Below are 27,513 nucleotides of genomic sequence, written 5' to 3'. Positions count from 1 at the left end.
TGTATTAATGTCAGGCTCCCCGGGTTTGCGCAGCCAGGCGCCGCTACTCGGGAGTAAGCCTGCGGGGATTACTTCTGCCGCGCCAACAACCAACCGGAGCAGGGCGCAATTGCGCTTTCGGAGCGCCACCTTCCTGCTCCGAGGAAAAAGCAGGCGGCGATGGGGAAAAAGGCGTGCCGCCCGGCAAAGGCAACGGGCAGCGGCTTCGTTTCCTCCTCCTGGGCATGTGCGAGCCGTTCTGCACATGCTCAGTGGCAATGGAAGCCGGCAGCAAACTTGGGGGGCTCGAGCCTGCGGCTCCTTCCCCCCCCCCCCCCGCCTCGCCACCCTATTAGGTTCCTGGATAGCGGCTGAGTCAGGGGCTGAGTCACAGGCAGGAGCGCCTCCCCTGGCAGGACGGGATGGTTTCGTTTCCCCTTCTCTGGTTTCCCGTCGCCACTCGGTGCTTCTCTTTGCTCGCAGCCGGAGCCCTTCCTGCGATCCGTGCGTAACAGCCGCGCCCATTCCTCCCGGTACAGTCCTCTTCTCTTTGGGGTGCCATTTGTCTCTGTTGCGTGTCCTTTAAAAGAAAGGGGGGTTCCTGATGTTGTGTGTGTGTGGTTAAAAGCTGCCTCGTCTTGGATTGCTGTTATTTTGGTAAGCTGAGGAAGAAAATCAATATCTGATCCTAACTTCCAGAAAGGTAAGCGTGCTGTGAGTGGCTTGCGCGCAACGAAAGTTCTTGGAGCGTCTTAAAGGCTGCCAGCTTTATTGCGCGCAAAAAAACTTCCAGGAACTTAATAGTCCATTACATCAAATATGCTTGCAAAAAACGTTGTACCATAACTAATAAAAGCAGGTTCTTGCCTTCAGAAGTTGATGCTGCAGTAAATATATATATATGTATGTGTGTGTGTGTGTCAGTGGTAACTACTAACTGAAGTCGTTGCTTACTGGATTGCAAAGGGCAAGCCAGGTGGATTGCTTGGCAGCAGCGTCTGGGACTTCCTTTCTTGAGGTGGAGCGCTGAAAGTAATCTGGGTGGGTCCAGAGTGTTGTCCAAGACTGGCACCTGTAGGACTGGCGCTTTTGTGCTTTGAACAGCTGCATGACAGAGGCAGAAATTCAATAGTTGCGGCTTTCCATACTGTGCTTCTCTAATAGGAAAGGCTTCACCTGCTGGATTTCTGCCTTCTGTGCACAGCTGTTAACGCACAGGAGCTTTGCGGGGGGGGGGGAGAGATAAAACCCACCTTGATGCCTGTTCTTGATTGCCGTTTGTTGGGTTTGTTTGTTTTTATATTTGCACTGAAAAATTTAATCACCTGCAGAGCATGGAAGAAGTGGATTTTAATGAGTTTTCATTGTGCATGTGCAGCAACCAATTCCTAAAACTCTTTTATTGGCTTGCTTATTAGGATGCAGCAGACTTCCTACCTGTTCCTTGGAAATAAATTAAAGGGCATTCCTGGCGTTCCTGCCCACACCTTAGGCTGGGTTCTAAAGTGTCGGTTAAGCAGGGAGCCTCCCAGCAGCTAGGAAAGAGTGGGGTGCCTGGCAGAGATTGGCATGCCATGCTGTCAATTACGACACCCAGCTGAGGAGTGTAGCAACTGCATTGCCAACACACAGGAGCGAAACAAATAGAGGAACCGACTTTGTAGCACAGGAAGGATGTGCAGCTTATGTGCCAACACAGAGCCATAGTTTTCCATTGGACGTATTCACCAGCCTTGTGAGGGTGGCTCCTCTTCTGTCCCTATCCTTCCCTGAGAGGCTGGGAAACTTCTCATTGTGTATCCTGGTATCATTAAATACTACTATGACAAAACAGCTGATCTTCAGACACTGGTGCATTTTCAAGGCAGGAGGGAGTAGTAACCGGTTGTTTTTTGTTTCTTTTTGCTCCGAAATCTCTAAATAGCTGTGGAATGTGGAAGGAATACTTCTGTTTTTAAATGCATTCAATTTGTCAGAGTAAACAAGAGATGGAAATCCCTTTATGGTACAGATACTATTTTAATCAGGCAGTTTTGAACTGGCAAGCATTGGGTGGATAGTAATTAAGAGTTCTTTTTTTTAAAAAAAAACAACCCACCAACCATAAGACTTTCTAATTATTTGTCTTGTATACTTTGCCGTCTCTAGGAATAGGCAGAAGGCAGCTTAAGATCTATTGGTAAGATCTCTAGGTTATTTGCAGTAGGTTTTGTGTTTTAACCATTGCAACAGCAAATGACTGCTGCTGAAATGAAGATTGCCTCGTGGGCATCCCTTGAGCACAACTGAGCAAGGATTCTTCCTGTAGCGTTTGGTAATAATGCAAAGCCTGCCTCCGCTGCTGTGCCCTTCAAACTGAAGCAGAACTTGGCCACATTCTCTCCACCATCTGTAAGAGCATCCAGATTCTGTCCAGAAGAGCACTCAGAGTACTTCAACAATCAGTTCCTCTTCCCTGAGGAATTCTGGCCTTGTAGCTCTGCAGGGAGCGGGGAATGGGGTCTCTTAGCAACCTTAACAAAGTACAGTTTCTTTGATTCTTTGGAGATGGAAGCTATGGCTGTAATAATGATGATGATGATGGTGATGATGATGATGATTTATTTATACCCTGCCCATCTGGCTGAGTTTCCCCAGCCACTCTGGGTGGCTCCCAACAGAATATTAAAAACACGATAAAAGATGAAACATTAAAAACTTCCCTAAACAGGGCTGCCTTCAGATGTCTTCTAAAACTCAGGTAGTTGTTTATTTCCTTGACATCTGATGGTAGGGCGTTCCACAGGGTGGGCCCTCTGTCTGGTTCCCTGTAACCTCACTTCTCGCGGTGAGGGAACCGCCAGAAGGCCCTTGGAGGAGGACCTCGGTGTCCGGGCTGAATGATGGGGCTGGAGACTCCTTTAAAGTGTTATGATACTGCTTTAAGCACACACTGCAGATGGGGCCATTCACCTTGCTTCTTTTTTATCCATTTGATTGCTTTGTGGAGGGTTTTCTCTTTTTTTGCAAAGCCTCTTTGTAGCTGTGTGGCTGAACTGGATGTAGATCTTGATTGCCAAAACCAACCAACCAATCAAGTAAGGTAATTTGTTGAGGGTGGGAGGAATAACTTTAGGGATGTGTTTGGAGTGCTTTAGCTCTCGGTGGGTCTATTGTGGTAAAATAACACCAGAGGTGTGGAGCCCTATAATGTGGCCCCTCAACCATCTCTATATCTCGGCCCTCCCTCCATCAGTAGGCCAAGACCCTCACTGGTCCCACTCTGGACCTCTTCTTGAGTTCTTCTTCCTGGTTGGAATAGTCCTTGCACTGTGATGATTGATGCCTCTTGCTTGCCTGGACAAATGCATCATGGGTGTAGAAATCCCTGTCACTTTGTGTGGCTGGAATGTAACCTACAGTACAAAGGTAAAAGTCACACCTGTTGCCGCACCTACGTTTGCCTCTGGCTGCACCCAGCGCTGGCATTCCCTGGAAGGATCTGTGTTCTGGGGAATGGAGAAGGTGACCCACCCTCCTTCAATAATGGAACAAACAAATTTGGATAGTACAATTCCACGCCTGAAGCTAGAGTTCTTTCCAAGCAGAACTAGCACCGCAGACCAATTCAGAGAACTGCTTGGTTGTGTATACACTAATACAAAGAGAGAGCATCCGTTCTTTCTCTGTCCCAGGCGGCCTCTGTGTAATCGGAGATCTTTCGTAGAAGGCCTGGCTCAAGGCTGAGAAGACTGTCTCTGTTACAACGCAAAGCAAACAGAAGACAGGGCTTAATGCCATGTCTTCAACCAGAAGCATATTTTTCATGTTCTTTTTTAAACGGTCCTCAATACAAATGTATAAAACATTGTGTCTCGTAATGAACAAAAGAGATATATTATAACTGGAAACGTACCAAAAGAATTAGGAAATACTGCTTTCAAAGGCATTGGACAAGAATCTGGATAACATAGCAAAGGATTTCACTTAAAAAAAATAAAATACAGCATAAGTATGTATTCTGTAACTCAAAAGCTCAAATCACACTGCGAATCTTCATGGTTCCCTTATTTACGGTATTATAACCACTCAGAATTCACAAGGTGGTGCCAAGTTAATTATTCTACACGTGTGTGTGTGTGTGTGTGTATTCTTTAGAATGTTAGAATTATTTTTTAAAGGAATCAGGATAAACAAAGGCCGGCTGACACCAACTCTGCAGGATCAGTGCTCTTTTCAAGTCAGTGGCATCAAGCACCACATTGTGGATTGTGTCCCAGTATGTTTACAGGCTGGCTTGTTGACGTGAAGCAGAGAGTTTTCCACAACTGTACTTTTCTGTGGAAAATATTCCATGCCCAAAAATGCGTTGTTTCATACAGTGAATTAGCATTCTAAATAATGAATACAAGAGATAGCTTTTCCTCTTTGTCTAGAATAAAGAGATGACCTGCGATGACTTGAAATTGGCAGCGTGGTAACTAAACGAACCTCCTGAGTAATCCTGATATTAGGTTGCTAAGTTTATACCCTTATGTATTTTAATTACAGTGAATCCTCAGCCATGTCGTCTGGTAAAAAATATTATATATAACAGATGTGTTGTATAGCTTTTCTTACCTGCTTAGCCCTGTCTGTATGAGAGTTGTGTATTTCCCTGACTGCTAATGTTTTGCAGAGAGATCAGAGCCATTTGGGATTGCTTCCCTAAGGATTTTTTTCTGTGCCTTTAAATAGGTTCACAGTTTGGAGCAGTTCTGAAGGCTTCACTTTCCTTTCCTTTCCCCTGTGATGGAAGAAAAAGCACATGCCAAAATTCTGGTTTTAAATAACAAGGAAATGTGTGCTAGCTTGGCAAGAGTGCTGTGTGTTTTGTTTTGTTTTGTTTTGTTTTGTTTTGTTTTTTGTTTTGTTTTGTTTTGTTTCAAAAACAAGAAAACCTGGGCTTGGCAGCTCTGCCAGCCAGAAAAAAAATGGCAGAGTTCCTGTGTCTCTGAACCTCCAAGACAGATAAATCCAGCAGGCGAAGCTTGTCCCATTGCATCTTCATGCCAGGAAAATGTTCAGATGTGAATTTCATGGGGCTGGGTTGATTTAGTGTGCCCAGTATCAAACAGGACTTGATCCCGTTCAGGACTCATTTTATCAAACATAGACTTAATTGCGAAAGTCAGGCTATTATAGCTGTTGGCTTGCTAACTTAATTCTGCGACCTGAGGCTTTAATAGTCCTGTTTTTGAGGCTAGAATTATGCAGTGGGGAGGGACAACAGGCTCTCAAATGATGCTTTCCCTCCCTCTATTTCTTTTTATGTCCCAAAGCGGGTAATGTTGCATGTAAGATGCAATAGACTTTTAATTTAAAGCTGATCTTCTTAGAAATCAAGTGAAGGCGAATGTTATTCTCATCCTGGGCATCTAAAGAAATGTAGCATGTGATTGACGGTTTCTCTGAGGGCTGCAGCCCCACACACACACCAGAAAACGGTGGGTGGGTGGCCTTTTGGAGAGCATTAATATGTTCCAGCTTGGGACTTGCAGGTTGATATGCCCTTAGGACACATGTGTGGGATCTGAAAACAAATGCTTATTTTTGTTTTGTTTTTCTTGTAAAAGTGACCTCCGAGCGGACAAACTGGGTGAGTGTCTTATCTGTGCTTGTTTCGTAGGTTATAAGACATGGACCGCCTCACTGCAGCAAACAGTGCCTTTGCCCTCAATCTGTTCAAGAAGCTAAGTCAAAATGATAATACAGCGAACATGTTTTTTTCTCCGTTGAGCATTTCTTCTGCTTTGACGATGGTTTCTCTGGGTGCAGCAGGGAACACTGCAGCCCAAATGGCAAAGGTATATCCAGATAATTACTATTAAGGGGAGCGGGGAGCTTGAGTTTTGACTCTTAAATGAGGCATGCATGATGCATCTTTTTCTCTGTAGCAGGTCAGGCTTAAATATGCATTTATTAGCGGGCCCCTAAGGCTACTAAGGGACGCGGGTGGCGCTGTGGGTTAAACCACAGAGCCTAGGACTTGCCGATCAGAAGGTCGGTGGTTCGAATCCCCGCGACGGGGTGAGCTCCCGTTGCTCGGTCCCAGCTCTTGCCAACCTAGCAGTTCGAAAGCACGTCAGAGTGCAAGTAGATAAATAGGTACCGCTCTGGCAGGAAGGTAAACGGCATTTCCGTGCACTGCTCTGTTTCGCCAGAAGCGGCTTAGTCATGCTGGCCCCATGACCTGGAAAAACTGTCTGCAGACAAATGCCAGGTTCCTCGGCTGGTAAAGCGAGATGATCCCCACAACCCCAGCACTATTTACTCTTAAAAAGCCAATGCCAACTTGGTGTGCGAATGCCATCAAGTTTTGTTTGGCCCTAAAGGAGGACAGCTCATTGCGCTGAATCTAGAGAAAGCTAGTTTAGGATTGAGTGATTTAGACATACAGAAGGGGTTGGGAGGTAACACATACTGTGATCTGAAAATGATTCACTTTCAGCCTGTAATCATAGAGTCAAAACAGGCCTAGCATAGAGATGCGTGCTCTGAGCCTTCTGCAGTGCATGGTGTATTGATGTGGGCATGTGTGTGTTGTGTCTTTTAAATACAATGAATGTAAAAAAGGTTACATGCTGTTCCCCAATAGAAAATTCTGCGGAACGTAACACTGAGAAAGGGGACTTCTTACAGCTTTTGCTTGCTGTTTATCACACCTCTGGAATGTTTATAACATAGGGAGTTTGTATTATCCTACACCCCAAGTTGTAATTAACAAGTTTCTCCACAAGCTGCAATTAACTCCGTAAGGCAGTAGCCCGGTTCACAAATTACTCACATGTCAGGCACTTGCATGGTAAATGGGGAACAGGGCCACATTTTTAGCTACTTGGCTGACATCATTTTGCTTCCTGCAATCACCCTGCATTGCATGTGTTTGTCTGAAGCCTTGACGCACAAGCTTCTGGTTTTATGTGGATGTCCCAGTCTCGTGGAACTCCTACATCCCAGCAAGAGTTTATGCACCGAGTTGATCTGGGAAGTGTCTGCAAATTGGGGTTGGATCTAATAGCACGGCCCCATTCCCCAGTCACAATTGCCTTATGTGCAAGTAACACATGAACTGGACTTAGGTCATGGTTCCATAGGGAAGAATTCCTATTCACACAAAACAAAGTAAAAACCACCATGCTTTGAATTCTTGAATTTAGTTTGTGGCCGCCTATTCGACGAGGCCTGCACAGCCCACCTAAGGAAATTAAGGCCACCACTTACGTATTTACAGTCTCTTTGATACTTGCAAGTGGAGCAGTCCTGCTAAATCGACAAAAACAGTACCAAAGAAGGACAATGGAACATGTGGGCTTTCTCTTTCTTGTCTAGCAGGTATTACCAGTATAACGGAAAAAGAAAAGCAAATTTAGATTCCATGTTTTTCTTCCCCAGACAAAGGACACTTAGTTTTGTGTGCCCAGCTTGTCGTCTTGAATAAAGTTGACTTACGTGAAAAGTATTTCTTGTTACACCCAGAATACCTTCCCGCTGCAGGGAGGTTCTTCTCCGTAATTGCAGTGGTTCTTTGGCCCTGTTGGTTTTTCTTAGGCTACTGGCAGCTGCGTGCATCTGTTTCTGCTGTGGCTGTCCCAAATATTTCCTGAGCTCCTGATAAGCAGGTTGCTCCTTAGCTATGGTTGGTTAGCACTGCCCAGAGTTCAATTCTCAGTGCATCATCAAATTTTAGTTACTCCGTCCTTGCACAGAAGAACATGGCCCATGCTGAAACGTGACAGCCCAGTTTTATTTAGAAAGTTAAGTTAAATTGTTAGGGGGAAGATAAAAACCCAGCAATTTAGTATGTGGTTTTTGTTATTGTTTTTTGAAAAGAATATGGGAAAACTAATAGTCACTCTCTTTTGCCTGCTTCCGTTCTAACTGCTTCAGATATTTGTCTTGTGAAATCTTGAACAGGAACGGAACAATCTGCTTTCTGCTTCTTCATTTTTATTACTATCAAATCTCATTGTGATTTTGTTTTGTTTTTCCTCCTCAAACGGTAAGGCCCCCCAACAAATCATTGTTACAATGGTTGTTTGTTTTATATATTTTACTCCCTTGTTTGCTAAAAGACATGGATTTTCAACTGATAACGGTTTTTTAGGAGTACATGGATAAATTTCTGTATTTAAATTACTTAATATTATCCGTTAACCATTTATCATCTTACAGGTGCTGTCTGTGACCAACGACATCGAGTTTCACCAGGGATACGAGAAACTTATTTCTGAAATCAACAAGCCAGACACCAAGTACTTGCTTAGGCTAGCCAACAGGCTCTTTGGAGAAACATCCTATGAGTTTATTTCAGTAAGTTACATGGTTTACAAATATGCTAGAAAACAGGAAGTGGTGGTCTCTGTTCTGATAGTGAACCGTGTTCTGTCGCAGATCAGAAACGCACCTAAGCAGTCACTATCCCGCCTGCATTGAGCAGGATTGATACAGGGGCAAATCTTGGTAAGAATTTAGCATCCTGCATAAGGACCTTTCATGTAGGACTCTCATATATAATAACAAGACAAGGATTGCTATGTGTATTCTTCAGCAAAAAAAGTTTGTTTGGGTCCGGTTCAGTTTATCTGTTTTGGCTGATAGGAATCTATTGCACATGCCATGAGCTTTTTCTTATCAACTGAAGTTAAATTAAGCATCTGCATATGTGTTTCACATCTTTCGGTATCTGAAAATGGAAGAAACATCCTTCTCTCCCTTTCTTTTCTGTGGGACAAAACCTGAATGAAATCAAAGTTTGTGTGTATATGATATATACAGATCCATATATAGCTTTTAATTCTGAAACATATTTGTTTAAGTCATTCATAGACTCCAGCCAGAAATTCTATCGAGCAGGTCTAGAGAAACTAGACTTCATTAAAGCATCAGAGGATTCCAGGAAATACATTAATAATTGGGTGGAAGAACAGACAGCAAGTGAGTAGCAAATTCTTGGGCTTCCATATTGTCTGAGTTTCACTTCTTAAAATATGAGTTTGTGTCTAAAAAATATGTACTTATTAAAACAGCTCTTTAATCCCTCTTCAAGGTAAAATCCAAAATCTGCTCGCCCCAGGACTAATTGACTCCAGTACAAGGCTGGTCTTGGTGAATGCTATCTATTTCAAGGGAAATTGGGCAAATCAGTTCTGCAAAGATCACACACAGGAAAGGCCGTTCAAAATTAGCAAGGTATGAGGTGGGAAATAATGTGAAGAACATCACTGAGCACACAGTCTTTATCGTTTTGATTAAATACACACATTCTGATATTTGGAGTGTTCCCTCCTCCTGTTTTTTTCTTTCATCAGTTGACCAGCAAGGATTTCCCTTCCCACCATGTCCTAAGGACATTCTTTTGCAGAGACAATAGAGGATGAACAGTAAACAAGGTGCAAAGCAGCTCAAGCAATAGAAAAGATTATATGCTTAAAACGAAATTCTTCTCCATTTGCAGAATGAAAGCAAACCAGTGCAGATGATGTTCAAGAAAGCTAAATTCAACATGACATGGATATCAGAACTTCGCACCAAAATTCTTGAGATTCCTTATGTTAATAACGAGCTCAGCATGATCATCCTGCTTCCTGATGAGATTGCAGATAATTCTACAGGCCTGGAAAAGGTGAGGCATTGTTGCTGAGAATAAAACCATCTAAATTCTTGCCCGTAAAAATTGCCCTTGTTGGTCGCTGTACACGACAAGAGAAAGATTCTTCCAGCTTCTACGTGATTCTTCCAAGTGCCCAGTGTAACATGTTACATTGTTGGCATTTGTCTGTCTTGAGAGACAATGGAGTGTGCCTCCAGGGGTGAAGTCAAACCACCATGCCAGCAGCGCCAAAGTGACCTCCCCGGGGTGTTAACCTGGGCAGTGTGTATAGACATCTTGGGCTGCCCAGACAACAGGGGGCCCCTCTCGTCCTTGCTGATGTCCAAAGGAAAGCAGAGTGATATGTTTGGCACCAGTTTGGCTGCAGGAGTTGCTGGAAAGAGGCGTGCAAGGCTCCATCCAAGCATCTTAGGGACTCCATTCTGGATTTGTATAGAGTCTACTCCTTAGCCTTTCTTCTCCTGAAGTTACCCTGCAAGACAGTGGAGGTTTAGGATCAGAATTTCCTTTCTCCTAGATGGGCTACTTTCCCAGGTGATTAGCTGCATTTGCCCTTCATTTCCCTCTACAGCACTAACTGCCTTCTCGACCATTGCACCCACTATGGTCTTCTCCACTCAATCTGCCAGAGCCTATGTTTGCTTGCAGGGCAAGTCCCTAACACACTGAGGGTTTGAGACCCATTGGCTACCCTCACCTGGTTTAGCCGGCCAGTCAAAGACATTTCCCAGATTGTGGCTTCTAGGAGCCACAGGTGAGAGCTGCGTGCAGGGTAGGAACCAAAGGTGGATAAACTACCCCAGAAGGAGCAATATATGTGTAATATAGCTGTTTATATTTCTATAAGCATAGTTAAGTCTGCCAGCATTCTGTCTTGTTCAGAAAGATGGAAGGCATAAAAGCAAGTTGAGCAGAAAGGAATTCTACCTGGACAGACAGGGCAATTGTGAAACAAGTTTGTTTAAGTCATGTATATGGAGTCATTTGACTCACCGAGAATCCAGTGAAAATGGTTTTATGTAAGAAATGTGAGGATTTATATATGCAGCCAGGATTTCCTTTTTTCCTTGAATGCCTTGTGTTTGCCGTCTTTTAGCTGGAGAGAGAAATGACCTATGAGAAACTCAAGGAATGGATTAACCCTGAGATGATGGACCTAACTGAAGTTGAGCTGTCTCTACCCAAATTTAAACTGGAGGAAAAATACGACCTGAAGCCTGTTCTGAGCAGCATGGGAATGGCTGAGGCGTTTGACCTAAGCAAGGCAGATTTCTCCAAGATGTCTCCCAACAATGACTTGGTTTTGTCTCAGGTTGTTCACAAATCCTTTGTAGAGGTAAACGAAGAGGGAACTGAGGCCGCTGCTGCTACTGCTGCTGTTATGATACTGCGGTGTGCTATGATTGTGCCCTGTGTCACAGCCGACCATCCCTTTCTCTTCTTCATTCGGCACAACAAAACACAAAGCCTTCTCTTCTATGGTAGGTTTTGCTCTCCCTGAACAATGGGTGTCCTGTATGTGCAGCACAAACATTCCCCGCCACAGCTTGCTGGCAGTATATCAAATTTTCGATTTCTCATCCTGTTATTTCGAAGTTATATTGTCTAATCCCAAGTCTTCACTGCTATGCCTCTGCTTGAGACAGCTTTTCCCAACTCCATTCATATTTGATTAACAGTTGTGCATAAGGGGATCACATCTTAAAATGGGCCAACTGAGAACTGTGGCCTTCCTTAAACCCTACTCCTAATGCACATTGATGCATTGTGTGTGCCTTATTTAGTATAGGAGGCACTTGTATCACAGACCATTAGCAATATTGGTGAAGATGCAGCAGATCTTATTAACTGCACACCTCTTCATCTTTTGCACGCTCTTAATAAAAACGTAGAGGGCTCTTTTTTTATTATTATCAGGCAGCTTTGCTTCAAGTGCGAATATTTGTGAGGTCCATTTTGTTTTCTGGACCTTTATTTTCATAGGATACCTCGGGGTGGGCGTGGGGAGGTGGTTTTGTTCTTAAAGAGGTATTAGCAACCACCAAAACCAGCTTCTATCAAAGGAGATCCTACCGTATAACCTCATGTTATAAACAAACACAATTGTTTAGTACCAGTTTCTGGCGTTCACACGAGCATATAAATTTAAGATATTGGTAACCAAAGTGAAAATGAAGAGCCTTATTTAGTCATTGCAACGCTGAAAAAGTGCAATGATTTCTACAACACACAGAAAAATTTGGCCTTGCAAAGAATGCAGTGCACAAGCAGAAGTATGAATGATGTTCGGTCTACAGTGTATTATTCTTTGACGTTACATGCAAAAAAAAGTAGTCACAGAATTTTGACTTGGCAACCTGTAAGTGACATTTATGTATGAATGGATATCGATTCATGTATTATTGGATTTAAAATAAAAATGAAATTGTTTTGTGTTCTGATTGTACTGCTACTGAATTAATTAAACAGCAGCTCAGGGCGAGATTTATTCTGACCCCGTAGCTCCAACGTCACCAGTCTCTTCCCCACTTAAGACACTGGTTGCCAACAACATGTGTAAACAGTCAGTCAACTAATTTCCGCATGAGTACAAGTGAAGTCCTCTCTCTGGGTGTGGCATTTGCCAATCCATTCAGCTTAAGCTGAACGTGCTACAACTGCCAACAGTACTTGGCTTATGCTGCCTCTTCTCTAGCACGCAAGCAATTTCATATGACCTTTGAGATGCACCCACTTGCGGAAAAATGAGACGAGTGAAGCACTGCAGAAACATTTCAGCAGTCTCCTTATCAGGGACAATCTCTGTACCTGGTACTTGTCGCTGGCAAATTGTTCTTCAATGTGACTCTGTTTTCGTCTCCTGGGAAAGTTTAGTGGGGTGCCTCCCCCACAAAAAATGTGCTAGCATGAATTGGATCTGTGTAAAAGCACACAAACAATGTCGGTGCATTCTTCCAAAACAAGTGCAGCTGAATGGGTTTTGAGTTGAGGCTATGCCTCTACCGTACCCATTTCTGTCGTAGAATATACTAATCAATCTTTGTCTTAAGGGTGCTTTTTTATTTTTCTAAGTTAGTAACGTTGCCCTGCTTTGGAAGCTGTGCTGAAAGAGCTGTGTAACACACTGGAAGAAAGAATTTCATTGCACTGTTCAATTCAGTAATGTGAGCACGCTTTATTTCACCCAATACATTTAGGCGCATTATCGCAGCTTTCGTATTGTGACTACAGCTTGAAACTAAAAAGGAACAATGGTCCAATGAGGCCATTAATTGTTTTCCTTTTATTTTTTTTGCAAGTGAGTGGGGAAGAGATGTTGCTCAAAGTGAAAAAGGAGTTCTAAAAAAGTCCACAGTAATTGAGAGTGAACGATGTAACATAATGAGCCTCACTTATGTTACTTCTACAAAGCCTCATTTTCAGTTATCATCAGGCTGACAGATGATCAGGCTGATCAGTGTGTTTGTTCCATTGGTGATGCCTTGCCAGTCAAAGGCTTACTACTACCTGAAAACTAGATGACCAGCCCTTCCTCCTTCCTGAAGGTGTCAAGTTAGGCAACAACCCACTTTAACCTACCTGTAATTCTATTCCCTGTTGTGGCAGTGAGTGGGAGAATGCCCTGTATACTGCATAGTAAGTGGAGGAATCTGGAGTCAGTGCATTCCACCAGTAATCAGCAAAACTTGAGTTGTACTTTTCCCCCTCTGTGTCTGGATTTCTGTTCCTGAAAAACACTGGCTGTATTTACCTGGTAAACCCTTGGCACTGACCTGTGCAGGGCCGGATTTAGGTTTGATGAGGCCCTAAGCTACTGAAGGTAAGAAGAAGAAGAAGAGTTTGGATTTGATATCCGGCTTTATCACTACCCGAAGGAGTCTCAAAGCGGCTAACATTCTCCTTTCCCTTCCTCCCCCACAACAAACACTCTGTGAGGTGAGTGGGGCTGAGAGGCTTCAAAGAAGTGTGACTGGCCCAAGGTCACCCAGCAGCTGCATGTGGAGGAGTGGAGACGCGAACCCAGTTCACCAGATTACGAGACTACCGCTCTTAACCACTACACCACACTGGCTCTCAGGGGGCCGTTTACATATCCAGCTGTCATTTTGTCAACAACAAATTGTCACTGTTTTTATGTGTTGAATATATGCTATATGGTAATTTATGGACCCATTACTTACATCACAGGAGCCTACACAACACAAAACACTTGCTGTATGTAGGTTTTATTTTATTTGTTTTTTATATTTTGGAAATGTACATCCAGATTTGGGGGGGGGCAAGAGAGTGGGGCCCTAAACTATAACTTGCTTAGTTTATAGGTTAATCCGGCACTGGACCTGTGTCACAGTGTTTTACACAATTGTCATAGTTAATAAGGATCCAGGCGGAAATCGATTCTGAACGTGATTGTGCAAACTATGGTATGTCTTGATTTAAGGTTACCAGATTTTTTTCAATGAATCCGGGGGCCCTTTTCAACTTAAATGTATTTTGTCAGCGGACTGATTTGTAAATCTGGCGACTGTCCCCGGGAAACGGGGATGTCTGGTAACCTTATCTTAATTTACCATGTCGTCAGACAATCCTAACGATCTCTGACAAAAAGTTTAAAAATGACGCGCTGTTTCTCACAAGGTGTGGCCACCGATTATATTCTTCAAAAGTCTTCCTTGTACAGGGTGGCATGGCTTCTGTTCCAAATAATCTCCTGGTACCAAAAGCAAAATGCAAAGTAACACCAACTTTTAAGCCTTGCAATAGTACACATACAAACCCCTGCCCCCGCAATTAACACATCTCTTCAGTTCCAGCACTTTTCTCCTAATTCCTGCAGGCAATTTAGAGTGTGTCATTTTAGGGGCAGAACATAATATTTGCAAATTTCTTCATTGTGGGGTCTTGGAAAACATGTTTTTGGGTGTGAGGAATTAAGATCTATTATTTTTGCTTGGTATGCCTACGTCTGATGAGTAGGGCTGCCATATTTCAAAAAGTAAAAACCAGGACATCCCATGATCTTCACTTGCCTAAGATCCAAGACAAAACACCATTCAGAAATCCACCCCCGCGATCAATTCTGCCTTTGATGAAGCTTTTGGGAAACAAAATAATTTTAATTTTGCCTTCTGGAAATGTCCGGTATTGATATAGAAGAATAACTCATCATACTAATAATATGTAATATAACTGCAAGGATTTGGCCATCATTTGTAATGGTTTCCATGCCATTTTACACACATTTTCCTTACCGAGCAAAACTAAATTCATAGAATCGTAGTTTGAAGGGATCCCCGCAAGGCTCATCAAGCGCAACCCTCTGCAATGCAGGAATAAATCACATTAATTTAACCAAAAAAGGTCTTCCGAATTCCCAAGGCACAGTCGCAGCCTTTGACCGCCCCTCATTTTGGGGACCTGGAAGTTGGGGAAAAAAATCGGCACGCCCATGCGACCAGGTGAATCTTTATTTGCCTCAGCCATCGGCCGTAGCAATAAAACAACAATACGATATACAAAGAATAGAAATAAAAAGTCAATTATATAAAATCCTTTTTTAGGGTTTTGAATCCATAGTCAAATAGTGGATCTTATTCTGATTGCCCCGGCTAAAAACCTTGCAACCTTTGCTGTCACCTGCTCATCTTGATCAAGAGAAAGGTTCTTTCTGGTCTCCCGCACCGTCGCACCTGTCGAGCGCCCTCCGGGTTCCCTCCGTCGAAGGGCGGCGCCTAAGGCGTTGCTCCGCTTTCAGTCTCCCCTCGCAGCTTTAGACCCGCCCGGGGCGCTTCCCTCCGCCCTGCCTTCCAGCCTCTTTCAGTAGAGCGGGGCTCCCTCGACGGTGACTGACGCTCCCGGGAAACTTGGCTCTGGGTCTTGCCCCCAACAGGTAAGAAAAAGCACAATTTCTGGCCCAGTCGTGGCAGGAGGAGAAGGGAGCGCAGCGTCTTTGCCTCGAGGGGCGCTGCGCGCTCCGAAGGGCGCACAGCCTAGATGGCTGCCAGATTTCGCCCCCTCTCGGCGCTGCAAGACGGGAAAGCTGTACTTAGAAAACTCTTGCAGAAGAAAAGCAGGGATGCATTGGGCGGAGCTGCTAACATCCGATCCTTGGGGGCTTGGGATTTCCCAAGAAAGGGAGGGAGGAGGAACAGAAACGACAAGCTCGTCGGCAGGGTGAAGTTGCGCTTTGGGGCAGAAGGATGTTTCGTCCAATGGTAAACCTGGAAGGGGATTCCCATAGGGCAGGGATGTCCAGTAGGCCTATCGCGATCTACTGGTCGCGATAGATCGTGGGCTCCTTTTCCTAGCGCTTGCAAAAGAGCATCCTGCCGTGCGCCCCCCCCCCCTCCGTCCTCCATTCGCGCATTATTCGCGCATGATCCTTATTGATCTTCCGCTGAGCGACCTTTTCCATTTCCTGCCTAAAATCAGGTCAACAAAAACGGGGTTTTCCTCCCTAAAAGCGCAACAACTTTGACCTGAACCCCCCCAAAAGGGGTAGATCACTGCCAGTTTTTAATTCTGTAAGTAGATCGCAGTCTCTTGGGAGTTGGACGCCTCTGCCCTAGGGTCATCCAACCCCAGGAACTTTGGCAACTACGTTATTCTGAGTCATCTAACTCAGTACTGCAGCCCTTGGGCGTAGCCAGGATTTATTTATTGGTGGGAGGAGAGAGAGAGACGTAGCCAGGATTTATGTTTGGAGGGGGGTTAGGACACCCACCAGCCATCACCCTCTGTCTAGCAGGTTCGGAATGAAATGTCTCAACAATTCTTTTTATTATTATTATTATTAGTAGTAGTAGTAGTAGTAGTTATAACCTACGGATCTGGCTGGGTTTCCCCAGTCACTCAAATTACTTTCTTTTGACCCCAAGTGCTGGGATGGGTGTGGAATCTGTCAAAATCTTTCCATGATTTCTACTTTTAGTTAAGTATTTTTATTTATTTACTTGATTTAGGGGATGGGGCAAATGCTCCCCCTGGCTATGCCCATTCTGCAGCCTACACTACCTGGTAGTGGATCTGAACTGGAGGCTTTCATATGGCCTGAATATACTAGTGATTAAACCTGCAGGCAGAGATTTATTATTATTAATAATAATTTTATTATTTCTACCCTGCCCATCTGGCTTTCCCCAGCCACTCTGGCGGTTTATAGCACATAGTAAATCATCAAATATTAAAAATGTTTTTAAGATCCTGCATGCCGCAGATTTTATGGAGAAGAGCTCCTGCTGTTGATATCTTTTCCCCATCATACAGCTGTTTAAAAACTGTCAGGGAAAGAGCTGGGAAGCTCAGGTTTCTTGTTTGGCAGAGGGAGGAGTCCAGAGTTTAACCACTTTAACAGAAAACCAGCAGGTGGAGTTTTTCCTCTGGGCATGAATGAGACAAACAGAACTTCCTTCTTCTCTGGCTGCCAGGCTGATAATAAAATCCTAGAACCATAGAGTTGGAAGGGAGCCTGCAAGGCAGCTTCCCCTCCTAAATTGTCGCTCACCTGTGATGTCCGTGTGCCTAAAAGTTGCATTTAGAGGCTACTCAAGACAGGTTGCTGAGCTTCCCAAAGCTCAGTCATGTGGATCTAGTACTTGGTGGTTGCAGGGAGATTTTAGAAAGTTTATTAACTTGAAGAGAATTTGGGGAAAGAGCCCTTTTTGCACATACCAGGCTGCTGCCCCACGTTACTATCACAAAAAGGATGTGGACAGAGGCAGAGAGAGACCATAACTATATTTGTTATTTTGTGACACGTCTGCCGAAGTCAGGTTCCTGTTTTCCTGACTGCGTATAGATTGTGTGTGTGTGTTGGTCAAAAGTAATAAGTGACATGGTTTTTCTTTCCTTTTCATGCTTTTCAGATTCCACCATGGAGAAGCTGGCTAACGCAAACACACATTTTGCCCTTGATCTCTTCCAAAAGTTCAGTGAAGCCAACAAAACAGGCAACATCTTTTTTTCACCGCTTAGCATATCTGCTGCAATCGCCATGGTTTCCTTGGGGGCTAAAGGTAACACAGCCACACAACTCTCAAAGGTCAGCAAAAATCTTTTCAGGTTTTATCTTGATTTCTGGCTATTTTTTTAAGGTGGTTCAACTTTAACCATTCAAAGAACTTTACATTTAATATCCCACAAAGTAGGAGCAGTTTTGTTGCAATTTAATTATGCATCAGAATATATTCTGAATGTTGCTGTTTATAGTCCATGATTTCATTGCAGTGGTGTTTCCCCCCATCATGATAGTAACACAACAGGGAAATAAAGCTAATTATTTTCCTTCCATGTCCTAAAACCTTTTACTGTAATTTATTAAAAATATTAAAATACTGTAATACATCAAACATTAAAAGCATCTGCCTTCAGATGTCTTCTAAAAGTCTGGTAGTTGTTGTTCTCTTTGACATCTGGTGGGAGGGTGTTCCACAGGGAGATTTATTTGATTGGTCCTAGTGATAATAAGTTAGGACTTCTCTTTTCCCTTGTGCAGACATTTCACTTTGATGTCATGGAAGACCTTCACTCAAGATTCCAGGCACTGAATACCGACATTAACAAGAGCGGAGCACCCTATACATTGAAGCTTGCTAATAGGCTGTTTGGAGAAAAGACCTACGCTTTTTTGCAAGTAAGTTAATTGCTGGGATATAAACGAAACTCTGCAAAATTAGCTGGCCGAGAGATTTTCTTTTTATTTCCCTAGATGTGGAACTGGGCGCGGTGGAGTTGTAATTCTTCATTTGGGAGAATTGGTATGCTATGAAACTGCTGCATCAGAACCTTAAAAGCCACAAATGTCAAGCTCACAAACAAAGTGCTGCCTCATGTAGGTTGTGGGTATTATTATTTTTTTGCCAGCTTTATTGCGTTTGACATTCCTGGATAAAGCTAAACATTCAAATTCGTTTACAACATCACATTCATTTGTGTTGAAACAACTTTTATAGAACGCTTTCAGATTGTATCTTCTGTGTTAAGGAGAGTAGGTAGAACTTTTCCACAGGAACTTCTGCACAGAATGAGGAAAAAACCCAAACTACTACTACTGCTCAGCGCCTGAGGACCCCAGTCCTGCCACTCACCGCCTGGCCCAGGGCGGGGCCTGACGGGCTCTATAAAGGACTGCTGCCGCCACTGCTGCTGCTGGGCAGAAAGGGCTCCATTTTGTTTTTGTTTTTTGTTTAAATTGCTGTTATTTTTTACTTATGTCACTTTAAACTGATATTAATGCTGTATTCTTAGTTTCAGATTTTGATGGTAATTGTTTCCCATTTGGTTGTGTATTTTCTTGATGTGGTTTATTTATTGTTTGTGACTTTTGTAATTATGTAAATCTTGTCATGCTGTAAGCCGCCTTGAGCATTGTTTTTTTAACTGTGGAAAGGCGGCATACAAATAAAAAATGATGATTATGATGATTTATACTCCACCCATCTGGCTGGGTAAACCATCAAATGTTTAAAACTTCCCTAAACTGGGAATTGGGTGTTTTTACTAATTGGTGCATTATGAGATAACTGGCATTCTTTCAATAGATTGATGAACGATGCCAACAAAAGTAACTGTCACCCCCAGCCAGGAATGGGAAGACCAATTTATAGTCCGCAGATGGGTGATACCCCCCTCCCCCTTGTACATTGATATCTGTCTTCTGTGATTTCTCCAGGATTTCTTGGCTAGCACCCAGAAGATGTATGGAGCAGAGTTAGCCTCAGTGGATTTTCTCAATGCTTCAGATGATGCACGAAAGCAAATTAACCAGTGGGTTGAGAATCATACAGAAGGTGAATGGTGCCTGGAAAACTCTCAACTTAGAGAATCATAGAATCATAAAGTTGAAAGGAACAACAGGGACCTGTAGATCACAACCCTGATCTAAGTGTCTCATGCTTTACTGACTGAACTACCTCAGTTTTTTAAAAAAATGATTAGGAAGGACTACCAGGGTTTGTTCTTCCTTCCTTCCTTCCTTCCTTCCTTCCTTCGTTTGTTTTGCCCTACCTTGTCTCCAGTCAGATCTTGACTTAATAAGCCCAGGATATGCATGAGTTTCAGGCATATTCACACGCTTGCTTAACAAAAGCAGCAAAACAAGCCACTGAGCCACAGTTATCCACAGCCTCCTGTCATGTCTGAACCAATGTCTTGGTTCTTACAGAGCTAATTTGTTCTGTAACTTCAATTTCCAGGTAAAATACGTGACTTGTTATCCGAAGGCTCACTGAATGAACTGACCAAACTTGTTTTGGTAAATGCCATCTACTTCAAAGGCAGCTGGGCAGAGAAATTTCAAGAGGAGGACACTGAGGAACTCCCTTTTAGACTCAGTAAGGTAACAAAAGGCCTATATTCCATACATTCCACTGTACTGTTATTAAAAAGGTAAAAGGACCCCCGACCATTAGGTTCAGTCGTGACCGACTCTGGGATTGTGGCGCTCATCTCACTTTATTGGCCGAGGGAGCCGGCGTACAGCTTCCGGGTCATGTGGCCAGCATGACTAAGCCACTTCTGGCGAACCAGAGCAGCGCACAGAAACACCATTTACCTTCCTGCCGGAGCAGTACCTATTTATCTACTTGCACTTTGACGTACTTTCGAACTGCTGGGTTGGCAGGAGCAGGGACTGAGCAACGGGAGCTCACCCTGTTGCGGGGATTCGAACTATTGACCTTCCGATAGGGAAGCCCTAGGTTCAGTGGTTTAACCCACAGCGCCACCCGCGACAGTCTTATAAAGAGTTGTATCCAAAGTAGCGCTGAGTCCTTGCATCAGTGCAAGGATTTCTGTTTTGTGCAGCAGGACTTCCCCACTTGTCCTCCCCTCCCATGTGCCCCATAAATTTGTTCTAGGGGTTTTGGAGCACATCTGGGGAGGGTATGGGGTGTGCGAGGAGAGGAGGGAAATCCTTACACTGAGAGAATGCTTTAGTCGGATGCTACCCAAAATTTAGGTTTAAGGGTGATAGTCAACTTGGTAATACTTTTAGCAGCTCTAAAACACGTAAAAGTTATTTGTGCATGACTGGGAGTAAAAACCCCAAACATGGTAGGACACCTGTGGATTCAACCCAGTGTGTTCTCTGAATGGAAACTATTAAATTTGAACCAATATTTTCATTTAAAAATATTTTACTGAGCTTTTATTGGACTTCAGTTTCCACTGGCCAGCTTCAGTGCTTGAAGGAGAACAGCTGAAAAGAACAAATTTGGTTTTAGTAATTCGCTTGCTTGATTATCTTTGCCTTTAGATGACAAAAAGCAATATTGAGTGTGCCATGAACTGATTACAGCGGTGTCCAAATTTTTTTCAAAGAGGGCCAGATTTGATGAAGTGAAGGGCTGTGGGGGCCAACCAAAGTTGTTGACAATTTTTAGGATTGAAGTTGTTGAGGTTTTTTTAGGATTTTACCCCAGGAAATAAACTGTCACAGGGGCCGGATTAAACCGACCGGATTAGGCCCCCGAAACGGACTTTGGACATGCCTGGATTACAGTGTGAATGGTTGCATTCCTTTGCACACTTAACCCTAGGAGTAAGTCCCAATTGACCCAAATCTAGCTTTCTTCTGAGTAGGACCCTCAGCACAACTGTTAACATAGTTTTGGAAAGAACCTTTTTCTTTGCACGAACTCTTAGGTGTCTAAACATACTCTTTTACCTGCAATATGTTTTTGCATGCTCATAGTTGTGCCTTTTTTTAAAAACTACCCAGAAGGAAAAGACGACTGTGAAGATGATGTTTCTGAAAAAGAAGCTTCCTTTCGGATATATTCCTGAGTGTAAATGCCGTGTCCTGGAACTTCCTTACAAGGGGGACAAACTTAGCATGATAATCCTGCTGCCTGATGACATTGAGGATAACTCCACTGGCCTGGAACAGGTAATTCTGATTTCTCCCTTTCTTTCTCTATAATAATTTTTTCAAATGGCACATTACCAATAATTTTTTTTTAAAAAACGACAACCTGTAGTAGCAGTGCTCATGGTATATGCATGTGAAATTGAGATCAGAATTTTTGAACTATATTATTAATATTATTGATTATTACAGCTGAGTCTTCATAGAACTGTAGAGTTGGAAGGGACCCTGGGGTCATCTAGTCCAACCCCCTGAAATGCAGGAACATGCAGCTGTCCCAAACCTGCAACCTTGGCATTATCAGCACAGCACTCTAACCAATTGAGCTATCTAGTTGATTGTCGAAGGAGTATTCTTGGATAAGACATGAAGCAGCCTTGCAGCAATTCTCTTTTGTAGGAACATTTTACTTTTCAGGATCAAAGGCTGTGTTGCTGGGAGGATGGAGAAGTATCGCAGGCTCTCTCTTTTTTAAAAAAAAATAATATTTATTACTTTTCCAACAATTTAAACATTACAAAAAAAGAATAAACAATACAATACAATACAAAAACAGCACACAACACCAACACAGTAAACTAACAAAACAAAACAAAAACAATTTAAAACACATCAAACAGTTTCAATATCTTATCTTTCATTCACTTATTTCAGTGACCTCCTCACACCTCCCTTTTTGTATTCCACTTCTGTTAATTGTTTCAGCAATTCCTTTCCATCTTCCTCTGTTTTCTATCCTATAATTATCTTAACACATTTTTACCTTATTTTTACCTTTAATTCTCTATTAATCTATTTATACTTAATTCCTTATAACATTTCTACTAAAGCCATATAACTTCATTCCAACATTTTTCTAACATTCATTAATTTTACAGTATTTCTGTAAATAGTCTTTAAATTTTTTCCAGTCTTCTTCCACCGACTCTTCTCTCTGGTCTCGGATTCTGCCAGTCATTTCCGCCAATTCCATGTAATCCATCAACTTAATCTGCCATTCTTCCTGGGTGGGTAAATCTTGTGTCTTCCAATATTTCGCGATGAGTATTCTTGCTGCTGTAGTTGCATACACAAAAAAAGTTCTATCCTTCTTTGGCACCAATTGGCCGACCATGCCCAGGAGAAAGGCCTCTGGTTTCTTCAGAAAGGTATATTTAAATACCTTTTTCATTTCGTTATAAATCATTTCCCAGAATGTCTTAATCCTTGGGCATGTCCACCAAAGGTGAAAGAATGTACCTTCAGTCTCATTACATTTCCAACATTTATTGTCAGGCAAATGGTAATTTTTTTGCAAGCTTGACTGGTGTCATGTACCACCTATAAATCATTTTCATTAAATTTTCTCTTAGGGCATTACATGCCGTGAATTTCATACCTGTGGTCCATAACTGTTCCCAGTCAGCCATCATTATGTTATGTCCAACATCTTGTGCCCATTTAATCATAACTGACTTCAAGCACTGTTTAATGTTTGGATAAGGTACAAGGATTTATTGGAAAATAAAACTCCAAGGTGGTTGTCACCGATGGAAGCGAAAGCTCTGAAAAGGCTCAATATGGAGGCCAAATGGCCGAAATATTGGGAAATTTTGGAACAAGAAGGAGACAAATTGAAATTGCAGAGTTTCGAGAAACTAAAAAACAAAGTGAGAGATTGGCTACATTATTATCAGATAATGGAGGCATATAATTTGGATAAGAAAATTGGCTTCCAGGTGGAAAAATCAAAACTAGAAACAGAACTGTTAGAACCCAAAACTAAGAATTTGTCAAGAATGTATAACTTGCTGTTGAAATGGAACACTCAGGATGAAACGGTGAAATCTGCTATGATTAAATGGGCACAAGATGTTGGACATAATATTATGTTTGCTGACTGGGAACAGTTATGGACCACAGGTATGAAGTTTACGGCATGTAATGCCCTAAGAGAGAATATTATGAAAATGATATACAGGTGGTACATGACCCCAGTCAAGCTTGCAAAAATCTATCATTTGCCCGACAATAAATGCTGGAAATGTAAAGAAACTGAAGGTACATTCTTTCACCTTTGGTGGACGTGCCCAAGGATTAAGGCTTTCTGGGAAATGATATATAATGAACTGAAAAAGGTATTTAAATATACCTTCTTGAAGAAACCAGAGGCCTTTCTTCTGGGCATTGTCGGCCAATTGGTGCCAAAGAAGGACAGAACTTTTTTTATGTATGCTACAACAGCAGCAAGAATACTCATTGCAAAGTATTGGAAGACACAAGATCTACCCACTTTGGAAGAATGGCAGATGAAGGTAATGGACTATATGGAATTGGCAGAAATGACTGGCAGAATCCGAGACCAGGGAGAAGAGTCGGTGGAAGAAGATTGGAAGAAATTTAAAGACTATTTACAGAAATATTGTAAAATTAATGAATGATAGAATGATGTTGGATAGTAATTAAGCTGTTTCCAGCTGTAATGTTCTAAGAGAATATGAAAAAAGGGTTATAAATGGGTTAAAATCTAATGGTAAGGATTTGCTGAACCAATAAATTGAAGTGGAATACAAAAAAGGGAGGTACGAGGAGGTCCGGGAAACAAGCTAAAGGAAAATAAGCAATAGAAAATATGTGTGTTTTTAACTGTTTTTATTTTGTATTTTTCTTTTTTCTTTTTAATTTTCACTGTAATATTTCAAAAAACCTTAATAAATATCTTATAAAATAAATAAATAACTGACTTCACCATTTCATCCTGAGTGTTCCATTTCAACAGCAAGTTATACATTCTTGACAAATTCTTAATTTTTGGTTCTAACAATTCTGTTTCCAATTTTGATTTTTCCACCTGGAAACCAACTTTTTTGTCCATATTGTATGCCTCCATTATTTGATAATAATGGAGCCAATCTCGCACTCTGTTTTTCAATTTTTCAAAGCTCTGCAATTTTAATCTGTCTCCATCTTGTTCCAGAATTTCCCTATATTTCGCCCATTTGGCCTCCATATTGAGTTTTTTCTGTGCCTTCGATTCCATTGGTGACAACCATCTTGGGGTTTTCTTTTCTAACAAGTCCTTATATCTTATCCAGACATTAAACAATGCTTTTCTAACAATATGATTTTTAAACGCTTTATGTGCTTTTACCTTATCGTACCACAAGTATGCATGCCAACCGAATACATTATTGAAACCTTCTAAGTCCAACACATCAGTGTTTTCAAGAAGCAGCCATTCTCTCAGCCAGCAAAAAGCAGCTGATTCATAATAAAGTTTAAGGTCTGGCAGGGCAAATCCACCTCTTTCTTTGGCATCAGTTAGTATCTTAAATTTTATTCGAGGCTTCTTGCCCTGCCAGACAAATCTGGAAATATCTTTCTGCCACTTCTTGAAACAATCCATCTTATCCAAAATTTGCAATGTTTGAAACAGAAACAGCATCCTTGGCAGCACTTTTATCACAGCATTTTTATCACAGCAATTCGGCCTAACAATGATAACTTCAAATTTGTCCATATTTCTAAATCCTTTTTCACTTCAGTCCAACATTTTTCATAATTATCCTTATATAAATTCACATTTTTAACAGTCATGTTAACCCCCAAATATTTCACTTTCTTAACCAATGTTAGTCCTGTCTCCTCCTGAAACTTCTCTCTCTCATACACAGTTAAATTTTTCTCTAAAACCTTAGTTTTCATCTTGTTCAACTTAAAACCTGCTACCTGTCTGAATTCTTGAATCAGTTCCAATACCCTTTTAGTACTAGATTCTGGCTCCTGTAAAGTCAATACTAAGTCATCAGCAAATGCTTTCAGTTTGTACTGTTTAGCTCCCACTTGTATACCTTTAACCTCTTGATCCTTTCTGATCATATTTAACAAAACCTCAAGGACCGATATAAAGAGCAGTGGAGAAATTGGGCAACCTTGTCGTGTCCCTTTCTCAATCTTAAACTCTTCTGTCACTACATTGTTCACAATTAATTTTGCCTTTTGTTCTGAATAAATTGCACCTATACCATTTTCAAAGCCTTGGCCTACCCCTGTAGATTCTTCTTCATAAAACTCCAAGAAATGTTGTCAAAAGCTTTCTCTGCGTCCACAAATATCAAGACTGCCTTAGTATTGATATTCACTTGAAGTTTTTCTAGAATATTACTTATATTCCTCATATTGTCAGACAAATGTCTGCCCGGGAGAAAGCCCGCTTGGTCTTTATGAATTTCTTCTACTAACACCTTTTTTAATCTTTTAGCCGAAATAAGTGCAAAAATTTTATAATCCACATTAAGCAGCGGTATGGGGCGGCAGTTCTTGAGCTGTGTCTTTTCAGTCTCTGTTTTCGGTATAAGTGTAATGTAAGCTTCCTTCCACACAGGCTCTCATCGCAGCCCCAGAGAAAACCAAAGCAGAGCGCCTGGCTTCTTCAGCATGTGCTCTGAATTATCTGCAGATCGATTCATTTGCAGACTTGAAATCAAATAGGGACAAGCTGGACTTTGCTTCAAAATAAATGCCTTCAATATGTTGCTTTGACACAATTTTCCTACCGTTCCACAGTTTCTAAAGACCACTGAGTACACAGGAGTGGCTAAATGCTTTTGGGAGTATTTCCGTGTGGAATTTTAGATTTTATAAAACTCTATATCAGTATCTCTGTGTGTCTTATACTTGCTAATGTCTTTTTTTTCATACACGGATCCCCATTAAAGCAGGAACTGTTCTACAGACGACGTTTCCTTTTATGGGACCAACGCTGCGTTGAGTATCGTATTATCTCTTCCAACAGATAGTGAGTCTCCAAGGTCTTGGGTAGCAAACTGGTACCGGGTACCATTCTGAGGTGCAGATAAACGAAGTTAAAGTTGGGATACCCTTCTTGAATATTTATTTCTCTGTTCTCCACAGATGCTCCCTAGTGTTCCATTCTGACTTTCTATAAAAGCATTGTTGTTGTTGTTGTTGTTGTACATGAAGTAGATATATTTGAGCTGCAATGGCATATTAAATTCATCCTCTCTCTCTCTCTTTAAATTCTAGCTGGAGAAGCAGCTCACCTTAGGAAAGCTCCAAGAGTGGACACACCCAGGAAAAATGTACAGCAACTCTGAAGTTAGGGTGCATCTGCCAAAATTTAAGCTGGAGGAGACCTATGATCTTAAAACTCCCTTGGCCGAATTGGGAGTGCTGGATGTCTTTGACAGCGGAAAGGCAGATTTGTCTGGAATGTCAGGAGCCCGGGACCTCCATGTGTCCAAAATTGTTCACAAGTCATTTGTAGAAGTGAATGAAGAAGGAACAGAAGCAGCAGCAGCAACCGCTGGTATGATAATGCTATGTAGTTTGCCTATGGAAGAGGATTTCAACGCTGACCACCCCTTCCTATTTTTTATCCGCCACAACCCAACAAAAAGTATACTTTTCTTGGGCAGATTTGCTTCTCCGTGAAAAGTAAAATAAATGGATGAACCAAATGCCCTTAGAGCTGCTCCTCAAAAAACACTCTTTGTTATTTTGCTTTTTTGAGAGGTAGAGAAAGAAGAATCATTACTGGGCACCAGGTTTTTCAGAAACCGATTTATAAGAGAAGTGGCTTTTCTTGTATTCGTTTGCTGCGTGTCATTAGCTAGCTTTTGGTTTATTACATTGTGACACGCTACTTAAAATGAAGCCATTGTAGTAAAACTATGCAATATATATCTGATTTAATAGAGGTGTGTTTTTTAAAGAAGGGATGCTGCTCCAAAGCCGGATATGAATTAATTTGGGTAATCTGTTCAATCTTTGTGTATCATGGTGCCCCTTGTCTTCTCCTGCAGCCTATCTTGCTCTTTGAATTTGTTTGTTATACAGTGGTACCTCTAGATGCGAACGGGATCTGTTCCGGAGCCCCGTTCGCATCTAGAAGCAAACGTAACCCATGTTTGCGTGTCTGTGCGTGCGCGGGTCACGTTTCGGCGCTTCTGAACATGCGCGTGACATCATTTTGAGTGTCTGCACATGCGCCAGTGGCGAAACCCAGAAGTAACACGCTCCGTTACTTCCGGGTTGC

The 27,513-nt window shown here is 42.2% G+C and overlaps 1 protein-coding gene across 1 annotated transcript; it reads left to right on the top strand.

Annotated features, from left to right (window-relative positions):
- Positions 1-22: 22 nt before the first annotated feature.
- LOC308481837 (uncharacterized protein) lies at positions 23-27,170 on the top strand. Its single transcript, XM_081014546.1, has 14 exons — positions 23-512; positions 5,627-5,804; positions 8,173-8,310; positions 8,817-8,934; positions 9,047-9,189; positions 9,455-9,622; positions 10,707-11,108; positions 15,709-15,784; positions 17,476-17,651; positions 18,105-18,242; positions 19,281-19,398; positions 19,804-19,946; positions 21,330-21,497; positions 26,502-27,170. The coding sequence occupies exons 2-14, from the start codon at positions 5,637-5,639 to the stop codon at positions 26,907-26,909; spliced, it is 2,364 nt and encodes a 787-aa protein (XP_080870672.1). The 5' UTR covers positions 23-512; positions 5,627-5,636; the 3' UTR covers positions 26,910-27,170.
- Positions 27,171-27,513: the final 343 nt, after the last annotated feature.

Source organism: Podarcis pityusensis (genome assembly GCF_964106645.2).
Source record: "Podarcis pityusensis genome assembly, chromosome: 7".
NCBI classification, from domain to species: Eukaryota; Metazoa; Chordata; class Lepidosauria; order Squamata; family Lacertidae; genus Podarcis; species Podarcis pityusensis.
This window is presented reverse-complemented; position numbering and strand designations above follow the sequence as displayed.